A 20,000-nucleotide genomic window follows, 5' to 3' on the forward strand; every position below is an offset into this window, starting at 1 on the left:
CCTCCCAGTTCATCGGTAGGAGACTCACCTAGTGAGGATTAGTCTGGGTTAGACCCTTAATTAATGTTATGAGTGACACCTCTGTTTGCTGATGACGTCCTGTGAAAAGGGTCTACACCAATTCTTCAAAATGTAATTTGCATTAATATTAATAGGCCAGTGTATGTGCGTGTGTGTGTGTCCTCTTCCACGTCCTTGGGGGTGTGCATGTGCCTCCCTGGTATATGTGTGTTTTAGTTCCAGTCTGCTGTGACATCATGAAACAGAATCCAGCCTGCTTAACTGGGCCTCGCCAGGATAATGATTCCCTGACCTTGGATCACAAGGAGAGGTAAGTGGCATGACCGAGTGTGTGTGTGCGTGTGTGTGTGTGTGTGTGTGTGTGTGTGTGTGTGTGTGTGTGTGTGTGTGTGTGTGTGTGTGTGTGTGTGCGTGTGTGTGTGTGTGTGTGTGTGTGTGTGTGTGTGTGTGTGTGTGTGTGTGTGTGTGCATGTGATTGTGTTAGAGTGCAAGTGTGTGTGTGTGAGTGTGTCTGTGTGTGTCTGCATGTGATTGTGTGTGAGTGCAAGTGTGTGTATGTGTGTGTGTGTGTGTGTGAGTGCAATTGAGTGTATGTGTGTGCATGTGATTGTGTGTGAGTGTAAGTGTGTTTGTGTGTGGATGTGTGTGTATGTGTTAGTGTGTGTGTGTGTGTGTGTGTGTGTGTGTGTGTGTGTGTGTGTGTGTGTGTGTGTGTGTGTGTGCATGTGATTGTGTTAGAGTGCAAGTGTGTGTGTGTGAGTGTGTCTGTGTGTGTGTCTGCATGTGATTGTGTGTGAGTGCAAGTTTGTGTATGTGTGTGTGTGTGTGTGTGTGAGTGCAATTGAGTGTATGTGTGTGCATGTGATTGTGTGTGAGTGTAAGTGTGTTTGTGTGTGGATGTGTGTGTATGTGTTAGTGTGTGTGTGTGTGTGTGTGTGTGTGTGTGTGTGTGTGTGTGTGTGTGTGTGTGTGTGTGTGTGTGTGTGTGTGTGTGTGTGTGTGTGTGTGTGTTTTCGGGGCAGGTTTCAGTGATGTTGAACTACCCCTGGTGACGGGGGGGGGGGGCGGTTGTTAGGTACCTGTTTGTGGTGGTGATCGTACGAGTTGATGTGGTTGTCAAACTGTTGGGGCCTCAGGTATTGCTTGTTGCACAGCTCGCAGTACAAACTGGAATCCCCTTCATCCTGCGGAGGGAGACACAACGTTACATCTCTTTATGTACACACAGCAAGAGAGAGATAGAGGGGACAGTGTCGATGAGCACTGGATAGAAGAACAGGAATGAAGAGGAAGGATGATGGAGGGGTAAAATATGTTAAGTAGATATTAATAAAAGATATTGTAAAGAAATACCCCCTTAGAGTGCGGACAAAGGAGGAAAAGAAGGAGAGAGAGAGAAAGAGAGAGAGAGAGAGAGAGAGAGAGAGAGAGAGAGAGAGAGAGAGAGAGAGAGCACAAGCGCAAGCAAGCGTTTGGTTTCAACCACGGATGACAGAAATGCGAACAAGCAGCTTTCTTCGTCTAAAGTTACCTGAAGAAGGTCCAACCTGAGAGGCTCTTTCCCTTAATACGACATGTCCGCTTTGGAGGGAAAACCAACCCCACTTTTTTACGCCACTGCGTTTATTTATTTATTTATTCTATTTGTGGAGCAAAGCGCTGCCTCAACTGAATTATGAGCTGATGTTTGTGTATCCATTCCCATGTCACCACCAGGTTCACAACCAGCACAAAGCCTCCTCTGCCTGGTGCCTCTGACGGACCGGCAGACCTTCTCCATCAACTGATGACCAGGAGGAGGGACAGCATGTGTGACATCATCTAACACAGTCCTGAGGGCTGTCCAACTGACAGACACACCCGTATATGGTCATGTCTTCAAAGGCGGGTCAAATTTCAGGTGGGAAAAACACATAAATAAACATAAATCGATGAATTGTTAATCGATTAAGCGATCATTAAGATTGGTTGTGCAGATATTGCTTGTGTTTTTTTTGTTTTTTAGTAAGCCCTGGAGGAGCAACTCTCCATCTCAAAATCAGCCACATCAAAAATAACAAATGTTTGCATATTAAAGGGACTCTTACCTTTGTTGCATTTTTACACTTTTTTTGGATAAGGTTAAATTGGTATTAATAAGGTAATAACACTCTAATTAGCAAGACAGACCCACCAGGAGTAAAAACAAACAATTATTTTACTCTCATAATATTTAGTGAAAACTTCAACCAATAAAATTCTTCGGACCGAATGACCTTATTGGCCGACAGACCTGTCTGTTTGCTGCATGGATATATAAGGTTTTCCGTCTGCTTCTTGCGGCGCATTCGGGCCCGCGTCATCAAGGCGCGTCCTCAACTAGAGGGTTTGTTTTGATTCCACGGCAGACAGTAGCGAGTAGCGACCGTAGCGACTGACGATGGCAGACCAAAGTGGTCCACGGCGTACTGAAACTGCACCATTCAGTCTGATTAGGGGACTCATCTCGGACTCAGACTCACAGAGTTACCCTCCTCTGGAGCCTCAGGAAGACCTCCAAACTGTTGGCCACCAACTGCACCATTCAGTCCGACAAGGGGACCCGATTCGGCCTCAGAAGCCAAGTGGTCCCGCTCCCCTGGATGATTCTCAGGACCTCCAGACCGTTGGCAACCAACCGCACCACTCAGTCCGATTAGGGGACCCGTTTCGGACTCAGACGCGACGTTGTCCCTCTACTCTGGAGCTCCAGGAAGACCTCAAGACCGTTGGCAACCAACCGCCACACTCAGTCCGATTACGGTACCCATTTCGGACTCAGACGCGACGTTGTCCCGCTACTCTGGAGCTCCAGGAAGACCTCCAGACCGTTGGCAACCAACCGCCACACTCAATCCGATTACGGGACCCATTTCGGACTCAGACGCGACGTTGTCCCGCTACTCTGGAGCTCCAGGAAGACCTCCAGACCGTTGGCAACCAACCGCCACACTCAGTCCGATTACGGGACCCATTTCGGGCTCAGACGCGACGTTGTCCCGCTAATCTGGAGCTCCAGGAAGACCTCCAGACCGTTGGCAAACAACCGCACTATTCAGTCAGATTAGGGGACCCATTTCGGCCTCAGACGCTACGTTGTCCCGCTACTCTGTTTGTAATGCTCATACACGTTTCTATATTATGACCCCTGGGAGTCTAAACATAACCCATGGGAGTCTAAACATAACCCATGGGAGTCTAGAACTTTTGTACTGTAGCGACCCTGGGACAGTTAAATAGTTTGTGTGTTATGTGTTACATTATATTTCGTTGTCCGTTATGCCAGTTGTTCAATGTGCATGTATTGTAATGTTCTTCTTGTCAATCAGCGTGGGGGCGAATCATTAGGTCAGCTGGGGGAGGGCCTTGGAAGAACAGGAGGGTGGGGGCCTGCACGCGAGTGAGACCGTGTTGGGGGTTGCCGGGGTAACCGGGGTTTGTTTTGTGTCGGTTTTCTGCCGTTGGTTACAATGTTACGGGTTTCAGTGACCTGGTTTTGGTTCATTAAAACTACCTTCAACTACTAATGACTCGACATCATTATGTCACCGGCGAGGTCGTTACAGTACACGTTAAAAAATAACGCTTAGTTTTGTACTTGTAAAAAATAACGCTTAGGGGGTGGGGCATTGGAGGAAGGCGGGATGATTTGAATGTGCTGTAATTCTCAAATGCAACAAAGGTAAGAGTCCCTTTAAAGGTAGGGTAGGTCATTTACATTCAAAGATGTCATATTTGGAAGAAGCCATATTTGTTGAAGTTCATTTTACAACCGCAAAGCAAATCAATCAAACATTCTGACAATTTAGTTTTTTATCTGGAATCTGTGTTTGTTATATCCTTTAATAAGCCTGTCCATTCTATTTATTCGGCCATCCGAACATTTTAGTTAAATGTTTGGATGGTTCTGATGGCTTGCTTGCTAGCCAGCACGGCTCCTGTTGTGAGGGAGTGGTTTGGAGGGAGGCCTGTAGGGAGGGAGGGGATTTTCTTGTTGAATACTTTCAAAATATCGCTCACTCTGGTGGGTATCAAAGTGCCTAGCTTTAAACACAGTTGCAACGTCATGTGTGTATTGAGGGTAATAGGCTTAATACTCCAGCAGTGGCCATGTTTCCCAGTGGCGAAGGCTGTCCACACCTTAGGAAGAAGAAAAATCGCCATACAACACTGTAAAATGTAAATAGTTTCTGGCAACCAAGTGTACAGAGGGGCTTTTTCTTTAAGATATTTCTTACTTACTATTATGACAAGTCTGTTATGAATACAGTCATTCATTTTTTCGAAGTTAATTATTTTTAATGGGATTACAGAAGTAAACGTTTTACAAGAATCATTCCCTAGAATCTAATTCATTTCATTTTCTATTATCTCATCACGTGAAAGATCAGAATGTGAAGTGGCTTGATGTGTCTACCCATGTGTTTGAGTATTTGGTGATATGTGTGTGCACGTGCGTGTGCTTGTGCGTGTTGTGTGTGTGCGTGTGTGTGTGTGTGTGTGTGTGTGTGTGTGTGTGTGTGTGTGTGTGTGTGTGTGTGTGTGTGTGTGTGTGTGTGTGTATCTGCTTCAGCTGGGTTAGAATGTGACAGTAATATTTATCACGTTAGATAAAAACATCAAAAATAGTTCAAGTGCGTGTCTATGACGAGATAATTATGCGAATACCATTAATATCTGCCAGATGTAATATAGACAATTTGTGTGTGTGTGTACGCTTGGATGTGCCTACGTGTTTGTGTGAACGCACGTCTGTGTGTGTGTGTGTGTGTGTGTGTGTGTGTGTGTGTGTGTGTGTGTGTGTGTGTGTGTGTGTGTGTGTGTGTGTGTGTTTGTGTGAACGCACGTCTGTGTGTGTGTGTTTGTGTGTGTGTGTGTGTGTGTGTGTGTGTGTGTGTGTGTGTGTGTGTGTGTGTGTGTGTGTGTACGTGTATGTGTGTGTGTGTGTGTGTGTGTGTGTGTGTGTGTGTGTGTGTGTGTGTGTGTGTGTGTGTGTATGTCTGTGTGTGTGTGTTTTTTCTGTTTGTCTGGTACATCTCATATTGAGTGATGCCGTCCCAATCACTTCCGATGGCTAATAGACACATCATTCACAAGTATCGATCAGCAATCTTAGTGTCTGAGTAAATCCACATGACCATCCATTCTAACATGAATACAAACACACACAAGCACCTTTTAAAAATACCATTGTAAATATATGCATGCTAATTAATAGACTTCAAAGGAGAAATTGTTCCAATGTTTTCATCTATTTGACAGGTTCTAAAACATAAAACTGTACAGATGTCTACTTTATCGCATATAGATCTATGAGCACACACACACACACACACACACAAATCTTCACTAATCACTGGTACATTGATTTATCTTGAAAAGTAGAGAACATTCAATCTGTGTCATGACCGTGAGCAGTGCCCAGGGTAAAGTGCATCCATGGCTTTCTGTTGGTGTGTGTGTGTGTGTGTGTGTGTATGTGCGTGCACAGGCTTGTGTGTGTGTGTGTGTGTGTGCATTGTGTGTGTGTGTGTGTTGTTGTGTGTATGTGTGTGTGTGTGTGTGTGTGTGTGTGTGTGTGTGTGTGTGTGTGTGTGTGTGTGTGTGTGTGTGTGTGTGCGTTTGTGTGAATTTGTTTGTGTATGTTGATGTAAGTTAGTTTTGTGTATGTTTGTGGGTGTGTGCATGTATGTTTGTGTGTGTGTATGCGGGCGACTGCTTGTGTAAATGTTTCTGCACGAGTTCTACAAGTTTGTATGGGTCTGTATTGCAGATCATTTTGTTTGCCAACCTTCTGAGTTCTCGTAATCCCGATGAGTGTGGAGAGGTTGAGGAAGAGAGGAAGAGGGAGATTAACACACAAACTAACAAGCACACACACAAACCAACACACGCACACACAGAAACAGAAACAATAACCAGAACAAAAGGGTGATCTAAGATGGGCAGATGCACACACACACACACACACACACACACACACACACACACACACACACACACACACACACACACACACACACACACACACACACACACACACACACACAGACACACAGTCCCAGACATGGAGACAGTGACAGAGGGGCGAGGGCAGAAGGGGCTGGCCTGTTTAATTCCTCAGGGTGTAATTCTTTCGGGGGCCCAATAGTTCAGACTCCATCCTCTGCCATTACTGCAGGGATTCCATTAGGACTTCTATTACTTCAACTAGCATTCGATCAGCAGACAAGTGATTACTGCAGTGGCCATAATTCCATTAAACTACAAATTTATGTTGCATTATTCTATTACTGAATGAAACGTTACATTTGCATTATTTAATCAAAGACGGCATGGTTCGCATTATCCCATTAAAGACGTCATTGGTTTGCGTTAGCTAACAGAAGATGGCTTGTGGATGCCCATTAAGAGATGTTTGCCTTCAAGGCTTTATATTGGTATTCTTTTACAAACACACACACACACACAGCACTTTATTGGCTAGGCAGTGAGAGAGGCCATGTGTCCAGGACACAGTGCTGTACCACAACAGGCAGAGGTCTGTCCATGACTAGCTGGTTTATGTTGATATCACTGCCTCCAGGGAAATGCCCTCTACAGTCTTTCCCACTTTTATCGTATGGCTAATAGCTTCTACTAATAGCCTCAACCCTCTGTTTATTTTAACGTATGTGTATATATATAATGTATATATATATATATATATATATATATATATATATATATATATATATATATATGGTAATGGTGGCACTTATACTGTAACTCAAGGTTTAAATAAACATACTAATTTTAGCACATTAATTACAGTAAGCCTACACATTGCAGAGGCAATCACAGAAAAAATGTGAGGATGAAGAATACATATCTTGATATAATGATATTATATATATATATTTCTCTAGCTTTCGATTTTTTATTATTGCATGCTTATTAAATATTTACTCTGTTTGAGTTCATCTCCCTCAAAAAGTAGTCCCCTTTAATTACGATCGATCAAACATGTTTTTGACACCTCGAAGGGCATTATTCCGCTTATACCATGCCACTTGCCAAAGAAAATAAATTAAGATCATTCATTTATAATTTCAGGCGTTTTTAAATCCAAATATAATGTTTTTTACATAAATAGGACAGACCTTAGCTACGACTTGGCAACGGGAGGTGTTCTAGTCCACTGAGCTATAGCCAGATAGCTAACGTTATGGATTGTACATATTTATAATTCGAAATTAGTCCCAGCCTTTATGCCACAGATACTCTAGGGTCTATAGCATATAACCTCGTTGTCTGATTACAGTTGAATTCATTTTTCACAATTTACCAGCTCTCGTTTTGAAGAATAATCACCGCGCCATTTGTTTAAATGGAAATCGCGACGGTCTATACTTTCAACATAAAGTGTACATATTTATAATTCGAAATTCGTCCCAGCCTTTATACCACAGATACTCCATGATATATAGCATATAACCTCGTTGTCTGATTAGTTTAATTAATTGTTCACAATTTACCAGCTCTCGTTTTGAAGGAAGATCACCGCGCCATTTGTTTCAATGGAAATCGCGACGGTCTATACTTTCAACATAAAGTGTACATATTTATAATTCGAAATTTGTCCCAGCCTCTATACCACAGATACTCCATGGTCTATAGCATATAACCGCGTTGTCTGATTACAGTTTAAAGGGGACCTATTATGCTTTTTCGACTTTTATGACCTATAAAGGTTGTTATAATGATTGATAGTCATGTTTGCCTCGCCCGCATATGCCTGGTCAAATCTGCCTGCGCACGAGCTTCAAGGAAGGTAACCAATCACAACGGAGTTGGGTTGGCAGGAGGGGGGCGAGGGGGGACTCTCAAATTGGCCAGTTCAGACCACACGATTTCAGCCCGATTTTGCCCCGATTCTTTCGTCGCAGACAAATTTGCGATCTTACACGATTTTGACAGGTCGGCGACGAGACGAGGTCTTGTAATCTAACATGCCTGCGATCTGCGATGTTTTCGTCTGCGACGTTCGAAAACCCCAAGACGAAAAGTTTGTCATGTCAGAATTTTTTGGGGAATCGCATGACGTATACATTGTTGACATGAGGGAACCACGCCCCCATTTGCTTGAGGGAAGCCCGCGAACAGCTGGAGCTCACACGCAGTGTTTACCAACTGACTTCACTGCACTACGCTGAGTAGGAGTAACTACTGCAAAAATGAATGTGAACAATAACAAGAAGAATGCTAATAAAGAAAACGATAGAAAATGGAGCAATATAATGGAGACAACTTTGGTGGAAATGTGGCAGCAACGTCCCTGCATTTTCGACGTGTCCTCGAAGGACTTTCACGATAGGGTGAATAAGGATACAGCCTGGCGAGAAATAGCCGACACCCCTGACCTACCCGCTAAGTTTGGAGCCATCAGCTATTGACGTGCTAATAGCTATCATAACCTATCATAAACCGTCTCTGTGCAAAGGACCGCCAGCATAATGCCTAGTGCTAGGTACTCGGGATCCATTGTTGACGCTTTGTTGCTAGGCTACGTTGTTGCTGCTTCTAATTTGTATAGTTCATGTCACGCGCAACGTAACTACTGTGAGGAATTGCCCCATTGAGCAGATATAGAAACTACTCGAACCTTTATGACAAAAATGTAAAAAGCATTTATGTTAGTTCTAAATCCTAGATTTTCCAAATATCTTGCAAACGTGAATGATACAAAGTAGAGAGCATCGCACCCTCGAATCTTGTAGTGTGGCCAGTCTTACGACGAGACAAGGCCCGATTTTCCTGGCTCTGTGATCGTATAGTGTGTTCCTCTATACGATTCCTCTAATGTTAAATCGTAGAGGAATGTCTGAGAATCGCGTAGTCTGAACCGGCCATAAATCGACGCCACTTCGACCCCGGCGGGACTTTACGTCCTACGTCACTCGCTATGGGTGTGCATGTGTGCACGTAGCCGTCACTCGCGATGGGTGTGCATGTGAGAAAGGTTTTGGCTTCTAGTGTCTATGGGTTGGTAATAACGGTTCTGATGATTTTTCTGATGGAAAAGTGGTCTTTTATTTCCATAATCTTTGTTCAGTGAACGCATTAACCCGTTTGTTAGTTAGCAGTTAAACAAAATGCGATCTCTTTATTTACAGTTACCAACGACCAACTGATGATTGGGGGTTCGATTCCCTAGTGATGCAAGGTTTTTTCTTTTATTTTGGACTGCACACACATCGCGAGTGACGGATACTCACACAATGTAGATACATCACTGTCTTTACTATTTCTAGGCAACCGAAGTTTAAAGATTGTCAAGTGGTTAACTCTTGAATCGCATGTACTAAGACCTGATGGGTTAGTGGTCAGAGAACAACTCATTAACGCGGAGATAAGGGGTTCGATTCCTTAATGAAGCTAGCTTTTTTCTTTCATATCGGACTGGATGTTTGTATGCCATTTTGCGTAACTTGTAGTTTATGATGAAGAAATGTTACTGGGGTTAAGGTTAGGGTAACGCTAAGGGTAAGACACAAAGTGTTTTTGAAACACAATATTTCTTACAATAACAAAGTCCAAAGTTTTGATGAATCCAGTAGGAAACTTAAGATACCTAGAGAAATGCGTGAGTGCTCACAAAACATCAACAGGTCAGCAGTGTGGTACAGGGTGATCATTTCTGATATACAGTACAAAAGCTGAAACTATTAGCCAGGAGTGGGAAAGATGCAGACGCAGACGCAGAATTGGGAAGCAATAAGACACACCAACACACAGTTGCCTGTTGCAAAATGGTTCAGAGTTTAATAGAAATAGTTAGGGTTAGCTGGTATGGCGTTATCTGGTATGGCTATAGTCTAATGTTAGCTTAGCTCGTGTTGTTTCGTCATGTTAATCGCTAGTAATAGTAAGTAATTTGTAGAAATATAGCCTATCATCACAGACTGTAGGAATGTCACCCAATCTCCATCGCGTATGACACTGACGCTCGTAATCCTGTAGTGCAAGGGAGTTCGTGCACAGATCCCTGAGACAAACGGCTACGCGCACACATGCACACCCATAGCGAGTGACGTAGGACGTAAAGTCCCGCCCAGGTCGAAGTGGCGTCGATTTAGAGAGTCCCGGGGCGAGGGGGCGGAGAAGGACGAAACCGAGCGTTGACAGAGAATGCTGAAAGCGCCCCGATGAGAGGAAGAGTTTCCCAAAAATCGACATAGTTTTTTGTGCATGGTTAAACATGACTATCAATCTTTATAACAACGTTTATATGGCATAAAAGTCGAAAAGCATAATAGGTCCCCAATAATTCATTTTTCACAATTTACCAGCTCTCGTTTTGAAGAAAGATCAACACGCCATTTGTTTCAATGGGAATCGCGATGGTCTATTCTTTCAACATAAAGTGTACATATTTATCATTTGAAATTCGTCCCAGCCTTTATACCACACATACTATAGGGTCTATAGCATATAACCACATTTTCTGATTACAGTTTAATGTAACAGTAAGCTGACAAAATCGCTAGTTAACGCCACAACTGCAAATTAACCACACAGTGATAACCATGGCAACCGGTCAAACAAATGTTATTTTTGCCATAATTCTGCGCGCGCATCCGCCATGTTGATAAACAAATAATTCCCCTATACATAGTTTGAGTACGTATGGCGTTCCAATTAAGATTTGAAAATAGAAAATAGAAAATAAGTTTACTGAAAGGACACGGATGGTGTACTCAAATGTGGATCGATGCACACTTTTCGTATTCAACGGCAGCCATCTTAGCTACGTAGCGGGAAGAGGCGGAGCCAGGCTGAGCCAACATCGATTTTCCACATTGCCTGCATTAATGCATTAATGTCATTTTGTATATTTTTTTCTTTTATAGCTTTTTATAGCTACTATGTGTAAAGAGTTCACCGTTCAAAGCGGGATAGTTATTGTGGGGGAGGAGCAACGGCGGCAGTCGCGATCGTAACTTCCAGTTAGTGCACCATGGAGTATTCGATTTGGAACGACACTGACATCATCAGTCAAAGGACGTCGGAAGGCTGACAGATGGGTCAACGGACGGTCCAGTCAGTGGGTCGACAGACGGTGCAGTGGGCACGAGGCGTAAAGGCCCATTCACACCCTACGGTAAATACGGACACGGGCCGTTTCGTCCATTCCCGGAGGTGTTTCGTCCGCAAACGGGTCCCTCGCCTCTGAGCTTACGAATCCAGAGTACTCCGGGAGAAACAGCAATACCACCGGAAGTCGAGGCGGCATTATAGAGTCAAAAGTCGGACCATTCGCGAAAATAGATAGAGTAGTATAATATCTGATATGCATATATATTGTATTTAACGTTTCATACTTATATTATACTATATACCTGATCTTTTTATTTTATTGTTCCCCTGCTTTGGCAATGAGTTGTAACTGGTCATTGAACTACATTTTGAGGAGATAAAATGCGGATTGGTGAGGGGTGTCACATGCCACCGCCGCCTAGGCCTACACTTTTTGCACTTTTTTTTGCCGATTTTGGATGACACAAAGCAAAATCATCTCTACAGATGTCATGTTTGCGATTGTCGATGCCATTAATTTGTGAAACGACAGTCACTGCCCTCTAGAGGATTTATTACGTAACATCCATAACAACGCTGAAACCAGACGGAGGTATGAAGGGTAGTTTCGGAGGCAACGTTTGGGGCGACGGACGAATTTCGTCCGGATACGCCTCGTGCCCACTGCCTCCGTCCGTTGACTGATCCCCATTGACTTTTGAATGGGGACGGACGCGCAATGCATTGAGGATCCATGTGCTGAAGGCTCCGTCAAAAAGTTGGAAATTTTTCAATCTTTTCGGCAGCGATGATCCGTCATCCAATCAGATCACGTATGCAAATTTAAGCAACTACTCGGGCTCTGCGACCCTGGAAAGCTCCCCCCATCCGTCAGCCACACCTTCTGACGTCCTTTGACTGACGGTGCAGTGGGCACAGATCCGTCGCTGCCGAAAAAGTTGAACATTTTTCAACTTTTTGACGGAGCCTTCAGTGCACGGAGCCACAACGCATTGCGCGTCCATCCCCAATCAAAGTCAATTGGGATCAGTCAACGGACGGAGGCAGTGGGCACGAGGTGTGTGCGGATAGTTTACTAAGTTTAAGTGTACTCATGGAAGTATGGATATCGGAACACAGCACATATCTATATAATATAATAATAATAATAATATGTATGGGTATTTATAAAATATTATATCTAATATCACGGCTAAAAGCTATGTGCGCCTCGGATGATATTATGAATCATAAAGACTGCGCCTGACATCTCTGGTGTTTCCACAACAAGTAAAGAGTAGTGGGGATATCTCGGCCATGGTTGAGAAGAATTGGGGGAGAGGAACTTTGGCCTTGAGTCTCTGAAGTCCATGAAACCGCGACATGGAGGAGAAAGGGATTGTACTTTGGGAGCTGAGCTGCCGGACTGCTGCCGTGCTCCCCGCGCCGGAGCTGCCAGCTTCGGCATAAGTTCAGCTCCCGGAGTTCACCCGCCAGAGCAGCCGGAAAGCTTCGGCGGCAGTTCAGCTCCCAGAGTACGCTGCCGGACTGAAGCCGAAGCTTCAGTGGCGGCCAGACGGCTTCAACGGCGGCCGGACTGCCGCCGAAGCTTCTGCGGCAGTCCGGCAACTCCGGGAGTGCAATCCCTTTCTCCTCCATGTCTCCTCCTCCGGCAGCTCCGGCGGGGGGAGCTCAGTGGCAGTCCGGCAGAGAAAGGGATTGTACTCCTGGAGCTGAGCTGCAGGGCTGCCGCCGAGTTCCCTCCGCCGGAGCTGCTCGTCCGCTGGTCCACAAAATCTTAGCTATGCTCTGATTGGAGGAAGTCGGAGGTCTGAGGTAATATTCAAGTTTGCCCCCTTCCTACGTAGGAGGGGGCGCCGAAACTGACTCGCTCGTTTGATAACTGTAGGTGGGGTACTTTCAGAAATGCATATCTCACTCAAAGAAATCATATACAGACTTTTTTCAAAGTTTGTATGCGTGTGCACCAAAGACCAAAAACAACACCCCAAATCCCAGGAAAAGTGTTGTTTCATAATATGTCCCCTTTAAGCTTTTCAGACACTTAAAGTATACTGCCAGGGTGTGTGGCGCATTTCATCTACCAAACTCATCTGCTCATTATACCTCTCAGACCCAACAACGGTACTAAAAAAGTATCACAGAGTTGGCGTACGTACACGAGCTATCTGCTAGTGTACGTACGCATCAGAGCTGGAACAGAGGCTTCACTTCACGTTCACTTTGACTACGGAAATAAACATCATATACGATCACTGAATGCAGATTATGAAAATAAAATGTAAATGTCTTACTAGAAATGTAATCTAGACCAATTTGAATTCCGTAACTATCTTAAAATGTTGCATCTTCCAATGACAAAAAATCAAAAGCCTCCATTGGTCTTGCGAACCTAATGTGTCGCTTAGGTTAGACTTCAAGTTGAACGGTTGAGTGTACTGGCCACCGTATGCTTATTGAAATTGTCTTTCATCCTATTAGCAACATCTGCCATGAATATCCGTTGTGAGTGAAAACTTTGAAAGGCCTTTTAAATTGGGTGTTTTCTATTCTCGACCATCCTTTGCTCCATCTGAGAGGAAGAGCTAATTTAAGTTATTATCACCCACGCCTGAGTTGTAATTTCCTATGCAGGGCTAATGGTCGAATTTGGCATTCTATCGCACTATGGCGTGCCTTCCCTAATTTGCTGCTGTTTGCTGCTTAGATTTCTTGCTTTTTTTTTTTTTTCTTTATTACAAACCTCATCTGCAAGCCTTATTTACAGCTTTTTAGTCGAACATCAAGTCAACATATATTTGAACAATGTGATACTTTTTTCTTTGATCTAGTTATATTTTAATAGCTGGGTATGTCTGTGAGTGTGTCTGGGTGTGCGTGGAGTACACGATTGTATTGTCCTGTGTTGTGTAAGAATTAAGCAAAACAACAATGAACACATTCAACAGAAGAAGGAATGCAGGGAGCACCTTATGAAGACAAAAAAACCCTCTTTAATCAGGTGTGTGGGCGGTCATTACAAGCCTTTTCAAAATCCTCCCTGCCCTTTGACACAGTTACACCACAGGGGGCAGTCCATGTATGATGGATAGATAAGCCTACCAGTTGGTACAATCTACTGGGTAGGCTGGTAGATGGAGCCATCCATCATTGATTAGGGTGGACACCCAAACGTGTGGAGGTATTTGGAAGTCAAAGCCATGCTATACATAGATATATAAATGTATAAATAAATATAAATAAATATATATATATATATATATATATATATATATATATATCTATATATATATATATGGCTCCCTATCCTTTATATGAGGTCCTGGGCTATTACTCTCTGCAGCAAAGTGTGAAATGTACCCTGCACGATCGCTTTATATGGCAAACTAGAGCTTTCACATTCACCTCCAGAGTGTTCTTCCTCTTACAATGTACCAGTTGTAGAACTGCTGACTGCATTCACTTCCAGAGGCTTTTAAAACCCAGCATCCAGCCAGCAACCACCCCCATCCTCCACCACCCAGCACACCACATAACCAGCAGTAAACTCTGCCTTCTCATCCACTTTGTTTAGCACATTTGTCCATTTGATATTTTGTTGGCACAAACGCATTCTGAGATGAAAGTGGATGAGGCATTAATATTATTAATATTATATATATAATATATATATAATGTATTAAATCATAACTAAATAAAACATATCAAAACAATTGACAACAAAATAGTTATTCTGTGCTTTTTTTTTTCTGTGAACATTTAGCTATGACTGATCTAAATAGACTTAATACGCATGATTCCATTTAATCATCCTGAACAAGATGTGATCTGTCCGCTGGGCTACATCAGGAGATTGTTCAGTTTCAATTAAAACAGAGATATGCACAATCCACTGGCCCCAGGGCAGAATACGTTAAGAATAAACACCTCAATCGCCTTCAATGGAATCTTATCCTAACTTCTTGTTTTCCCCAGCTGCAGGGGTGATGTGATTTGCATCCCCATTTTTAATACAACAAAATAGTGTGCAAGATGTATAGCGAGAGTGTCCGCCTAATTCCTCATTAAAATGATGGATCACAATATCAGGGGATAAATGCACTGTATAAAATGTAAGGCTAAGATCTATCGGTGTATAAATATTAAACAGCCACTTTACGGCCCATATATTGAGTAACACCATTGTTAAGTTGTATTGGTGCAGCCCACAGTGGCTCCATCGCTACTGTCTCCTGCAGGAGGCCTGTGTAAGGCCCAATCCCATTTCTACCCCTTACCCCTTCCCCTTACCCCTCCCCCTTGTTCTGTAGGGGGAAAGGGAAGTGGTAAGGGGTAGAAATGGAATTGGGCCTAAGTGCCTGAGGACTGGGGGGACGCGACTCAGCTAGAGTTCCTGTAAGTTCTCCAAACGTTGTTTCTGTGTAGCCACATGCAATGTGTAAAGAGCTGTGAGAGCATACAACGGACCACTGGAGTGATATTGCTTTTCCTATTTGCATGGTATCATTTGTAGAATTGCTTGCCACAAGCCCATTAGTAGGGGTTTCTACATCCTAGCCCCGCTAACCACAGCTAATGACCAATCAGTGAGCTGCATCAAAACAACCTGTATGTGTTTGTGGGCTAAGTGTTTGAGGACCAAGCCTCCTCGCTTTGGTTTTTGCTAAGTCGATGTGTTATTTCCTGAAAACTCCATCATTTATCGTCGCAATGCGTAACATTTCAACTAACTGGTAGCTTAAGGGAACCTGGAAATATCTGTAGTCTTTGTTTGAGAGAATCAAACTATGGTCCCGCCCAAAGCGCCTCACACACCCTCCTGGATCCTACCGTCCCGTTATGTTAATGGTATTATATTTGTAAAAGATAGCGTGACGATAAACCTTTATCAAAAAGAGAGAAGGGCTGTATATCTGAAAGACAGAGATGAGAAATAAAATCTAAAATAGGTAACTGTGCTAGCATAAATAAATGTCTGTAAAACGTAGTTCTCCCCGAGGTCCCATTGCTCAAACATGTACAAGTGTTATAAGAGTTATATCAATCAGTTTAGTGCTGGCCTTTTCTTTTCTTATTCTTTTTAGAAAAAAAAACTGGTTGTAATTATCTGCTAAAGTGTGAAGTACAAGTGAGAGACTTGCCATTCACAGTAATAATCACTTCATGGCAATGAAAGAGGAAATACAGGATATCACACGCACAGGCATTCACATAGACACCCACAGACATACAGACACACAAACACACACACAAAGACGCACACTCACAGAGACGCACACACATACACAGATAGACACACACACAGTGACAAAACACACACAAACACACATATAGACACACACACGTCGACACACACCCGCCATAGACTAACACACATAGACAGACACACATATCTCCCTCTAAATGGAAGATATTTTACGGCTCATTTGTCTACGAACCCATGTAACAGGGGGGGGGGGGGGGGGGGGGGGGGGTGGCAATGAAAGAGATTAAAATATTAGTGAGGAGAAGAAAATGAATAATAGAAAGAAAAGACGGAAGCGGTAAAAAGAGAACGGGAGAGACAGAGAGCGCAGACAGAGTTGAGACGTGGAGGGAGAGTGTCGAGGTAATGATGTAGGGCTGGCATTTGTCACCCCCTCCCCCCCTCCCCCAGACACACACCCTACCATCTCCATCTCCCACCCACGCCCGGCCATCAGCCACCAACTACGCCCCCCTCCTCACCCCTCCTGGCATCTCCATCTTCATCATCATTTGTCTTGGTCGTCCCTGTCATTTTCTCCGGTCCCTCTCTCTTTCGTTTTGTTGCATCATTGAAGACTGGGTCATAATTCACACTCCCAACACTATTTTAATTTGGCGGTTGACTCCAAACTGTTTTTACGTCATTGTGTGTGTGTGTGTGTGTGTGTGTGTGTGTGTGTGTGTGTGTGTGTGTGTGTGTGTGTGTGCGTGCGTGCGTGCGTGTGTGTGTGTGTGTGTGTGTGTGTGTGTGTTTGTGTGCATGTATACGTGCAGTGTTGGGTTTTTTTTAACCACGAACGGGATCTTGTGTCACTGACGCAAAACCGCAATCAGGCTTTAGAGAGAATACGGCCACTTTTACCAGTTTCCATTACCATGCGAGCTGTTCGCAGACAATACCTACATATACATCATCCTGGTTCCCTCTACGCTTACCATTAAAAATTCATCCCAAGTATCCACTAAATTAAAGTGCTCTTTCCCTCTTTTCCCAGTGCACAGAAAACTGTCATCGGGGCTGAAATCCTGCTGACCGAACATTTTCAGACGACGACAGTGTGACACCCTCACAAACGCACGGCCCATCTGTCACACAGCCCGAACTCAAAGAGGAGAGCCCACCACGGGGGAGGCAAACGCTCAAATCAAACCAGCCCGGCATCGCAATGCAGGTAATATGCGCCAAATCTCATGGCATACAAAGCTATAGATTTTGATGTAATTGTATTCAAGATCATTTGGTCTTTATTATTTGGTGATTTTGTGGCTCACTGATTGATGTGTAGAAGTCACCTGATTTGCTCTTCCCAACAGCATAAACTTCAATCATATGGAAGAACAAGTTAGATTGTGTCATAAAGCTGTAGAAGCTGTGTTAAACCTACCAGTTTGGATAGTTAGACGCATGATCATCCTCAATAAAAACCAAATAAGTTATGCGCGTCAAAGTTTGTCTTGTGGGGCACTTGAACTTTCTGTTTCATTAAATGAATTAAGTCAAAGTTTAAAGTTTATTGCCAGAGTACAAGAAAGAGATAATTATCAAATTTGATGACAATGATTTGTTATGAGCACGGTCAATGTTTGAACTGTGCTAATCAAAAGGAGAACAAATAGAAGAGCATTGGCATTAAGCCAGCTGGTCAAAGGATATTCCTTTGTTTTGGGTTGCATGTGTGTCTGTGTTTCACTGTCTCAAGTGTTTGCATGAAGACAAACAAAGACCAATAAAATAAGGCTTCCCTCCAACCTGCATATTTTCCCAACCTCCCTCTCAGTCTCCATTTCTAACTCCCTCTCCCTCTCTCTCTCTCTCTCTTTCTAACTCTGACCCCCCCCCCTCCCCCACCCCCTACTCCTCTCCCCTTCATCTCTCCCCTGCCCCCTTTTCTTCCCCTCCTCTCATTATGTGGTGCTTTAATTAGGCTCTCTGATGTGATCATCTGGACTTCAGAGACAGAGAGAGCAAGAGACAGAGAGAGAGAGAGAGAGAGAGAGAGAGAGAGAGAGAGAGGGAGAGAGAGAGAGAGAGAGAGAGAGAGAGAGAGAGAGAGAGAGAGAGAGAGAGAGAGAGAGAGAGAGAGAGAGAGAGAGAGAGAGAGAGAGAGAGAGAGAGAGAGAGAGACAAAGGGGGGAGAAAGGGATAGAGATAGAAAGAGGGAGGGAGAAGAAGGGAGAGAGAGAGAGAGAGGGGGGGGAGGGAGAGGGAGGGAGACAGGGGGAGAGAGAGAGAGAGAGAGAGAGAGAGAGAGAGAGAGAGAGAGAGAGAGAGAGAGAGAGAGAGAGAGAGAGAGAGAGAGAGAGAGAGAGAGAGAGAGAGAGAGAGAGAGACATAGGGGGGGATAGAGAAAAAGAGAGAGGTAGGGAAATGGAGTGAGGGAAAGAAAGAGAGAGAGTATGAGGGAGAGAAGGAGGGAGATGGAGAGAGATAGATAGGGAGGAAAAGAGAAATAAAGTGGCAGAGAGGGAAGTCGGGAGGAGAGAGAGGAGAGAGAGAGAGAGAGAGAGAGAGAGAGAGAGAGAGAGAGAGAGAGAGAGAGAGAGAGATAGAGAGAGTGTTTGAAGTCTACAGTATACTTTGTCGGTTAATTATGCAGTCATACTCCCCTGATCCCTCCTCTCTCTGTCTTTCACTTTTCTCGAAAGAAAAAAGGGACTTTGATAAAGACCGACTAGACGAAAACATCTTTAAACAAAGTGATAACCTGGACATGTAGTCAATGCTGATCGATAGCGATTTCAATAATTTATCATAAAAATCACATCCTACAACTGATAAAAGAGTAGAAGATCTATAATCGTGAAGGATTGGAATCCAAAATGACAATAATATACATATTTTAATCTGTGTGTGTGTGTGTGTGTGTGTGTGTGTGTGTGTGTGTGTGTGTGTGTGTGTGTGTGTGTGTGTGTGTGTGTGTGTGTGTGTGTGTGTGTGTGTGTGTGTGTGTGTGTGTCTTGGCTCACTATCTATCAGAATGGAACCCGAGCAACACGCATGGTGAAATGTAATTTGTTAGCCCTACTGACTAGCTCCGCCCTACACATTTGGTAAAGAGGCCACCCTAGGACATTGCGATTGTAATGTACAGTTAGAGGAGGTACGTAACACAGTGGCGCTAGACTCTAATACAACAGAGCACTGCTTCACACGCGCGGTGTATCAAAGTCACAAGTCGTCTCTGTTTTGGCACCACAGTGATGGAATGAACTCCCTGCCGACGTCAGGACCGCGGAGTCGCTCACCAGCTTCCGCAAAAGACCCACGACTCACTTGTTCAGAGTTCACCTAGACTCTGAAAGCCACCCCCCGGCCCCCACCCCTCTTACGCATCTATTGTATGTCATATGTCCTGGCACTAAAAAATAGTACTCAGTTGTGTAGCATCTTATCCTATAGCTATTTTTGTAGTGTACAGGGAATGGGTTAACCTAATGATTGTCAGTGCGGGCACTTGGTTCTATGCACATCCTTGCTGTACCAACAGCGATGACAAATGTACTTTGAATAAAAGCGTCTGCTAAAGTCCCTGAATGTAAATGTAAACCGTTCCTGGAAACACACAAAAGTATTGGCCCATACGTTTTGCTTTGGTCCAAGTTGTACCGACGACATAAACAGCCCAACTTTTCAA

General features: G+C 43.9%; 1 protein-coding gene across 1 annotated transcript in view; it reads right to left on the reverse strand.

Annotated features, from left to right (window-relative positions):
• Positions 1-20,000, reverse strand: part of LOC115559917 (zinc finger protein 804A) — a 42,884-nt gene that overhangs the window by 3,058 nt on the left and 19,826 nt on the right. The window contains exon 2 of the mRNA XM_030379113.1: positions 1,101-1,205. Within this exon, the coding sequence (XP_030234973.1) occupies positions 1,101-1,205 (105 nt within the window). The remainder of the gene's footprint in view (positions 1-1,100; positions 1,206-20,000) is intronic.

The sequence above is a fragment of the Gadus morhua genome, chromosome 15 (genome assembly GCF_902167405.1).
Source record: "Gadus morhua chromosome 15, gadMor3.0, whole genome shotgun sequence".
Lineage (NCBI taxonomy): Eukaryota > Metazoa > Chordata > Actinopteri > Gadiformes > Gadidae > Gadus > Gadus morhua.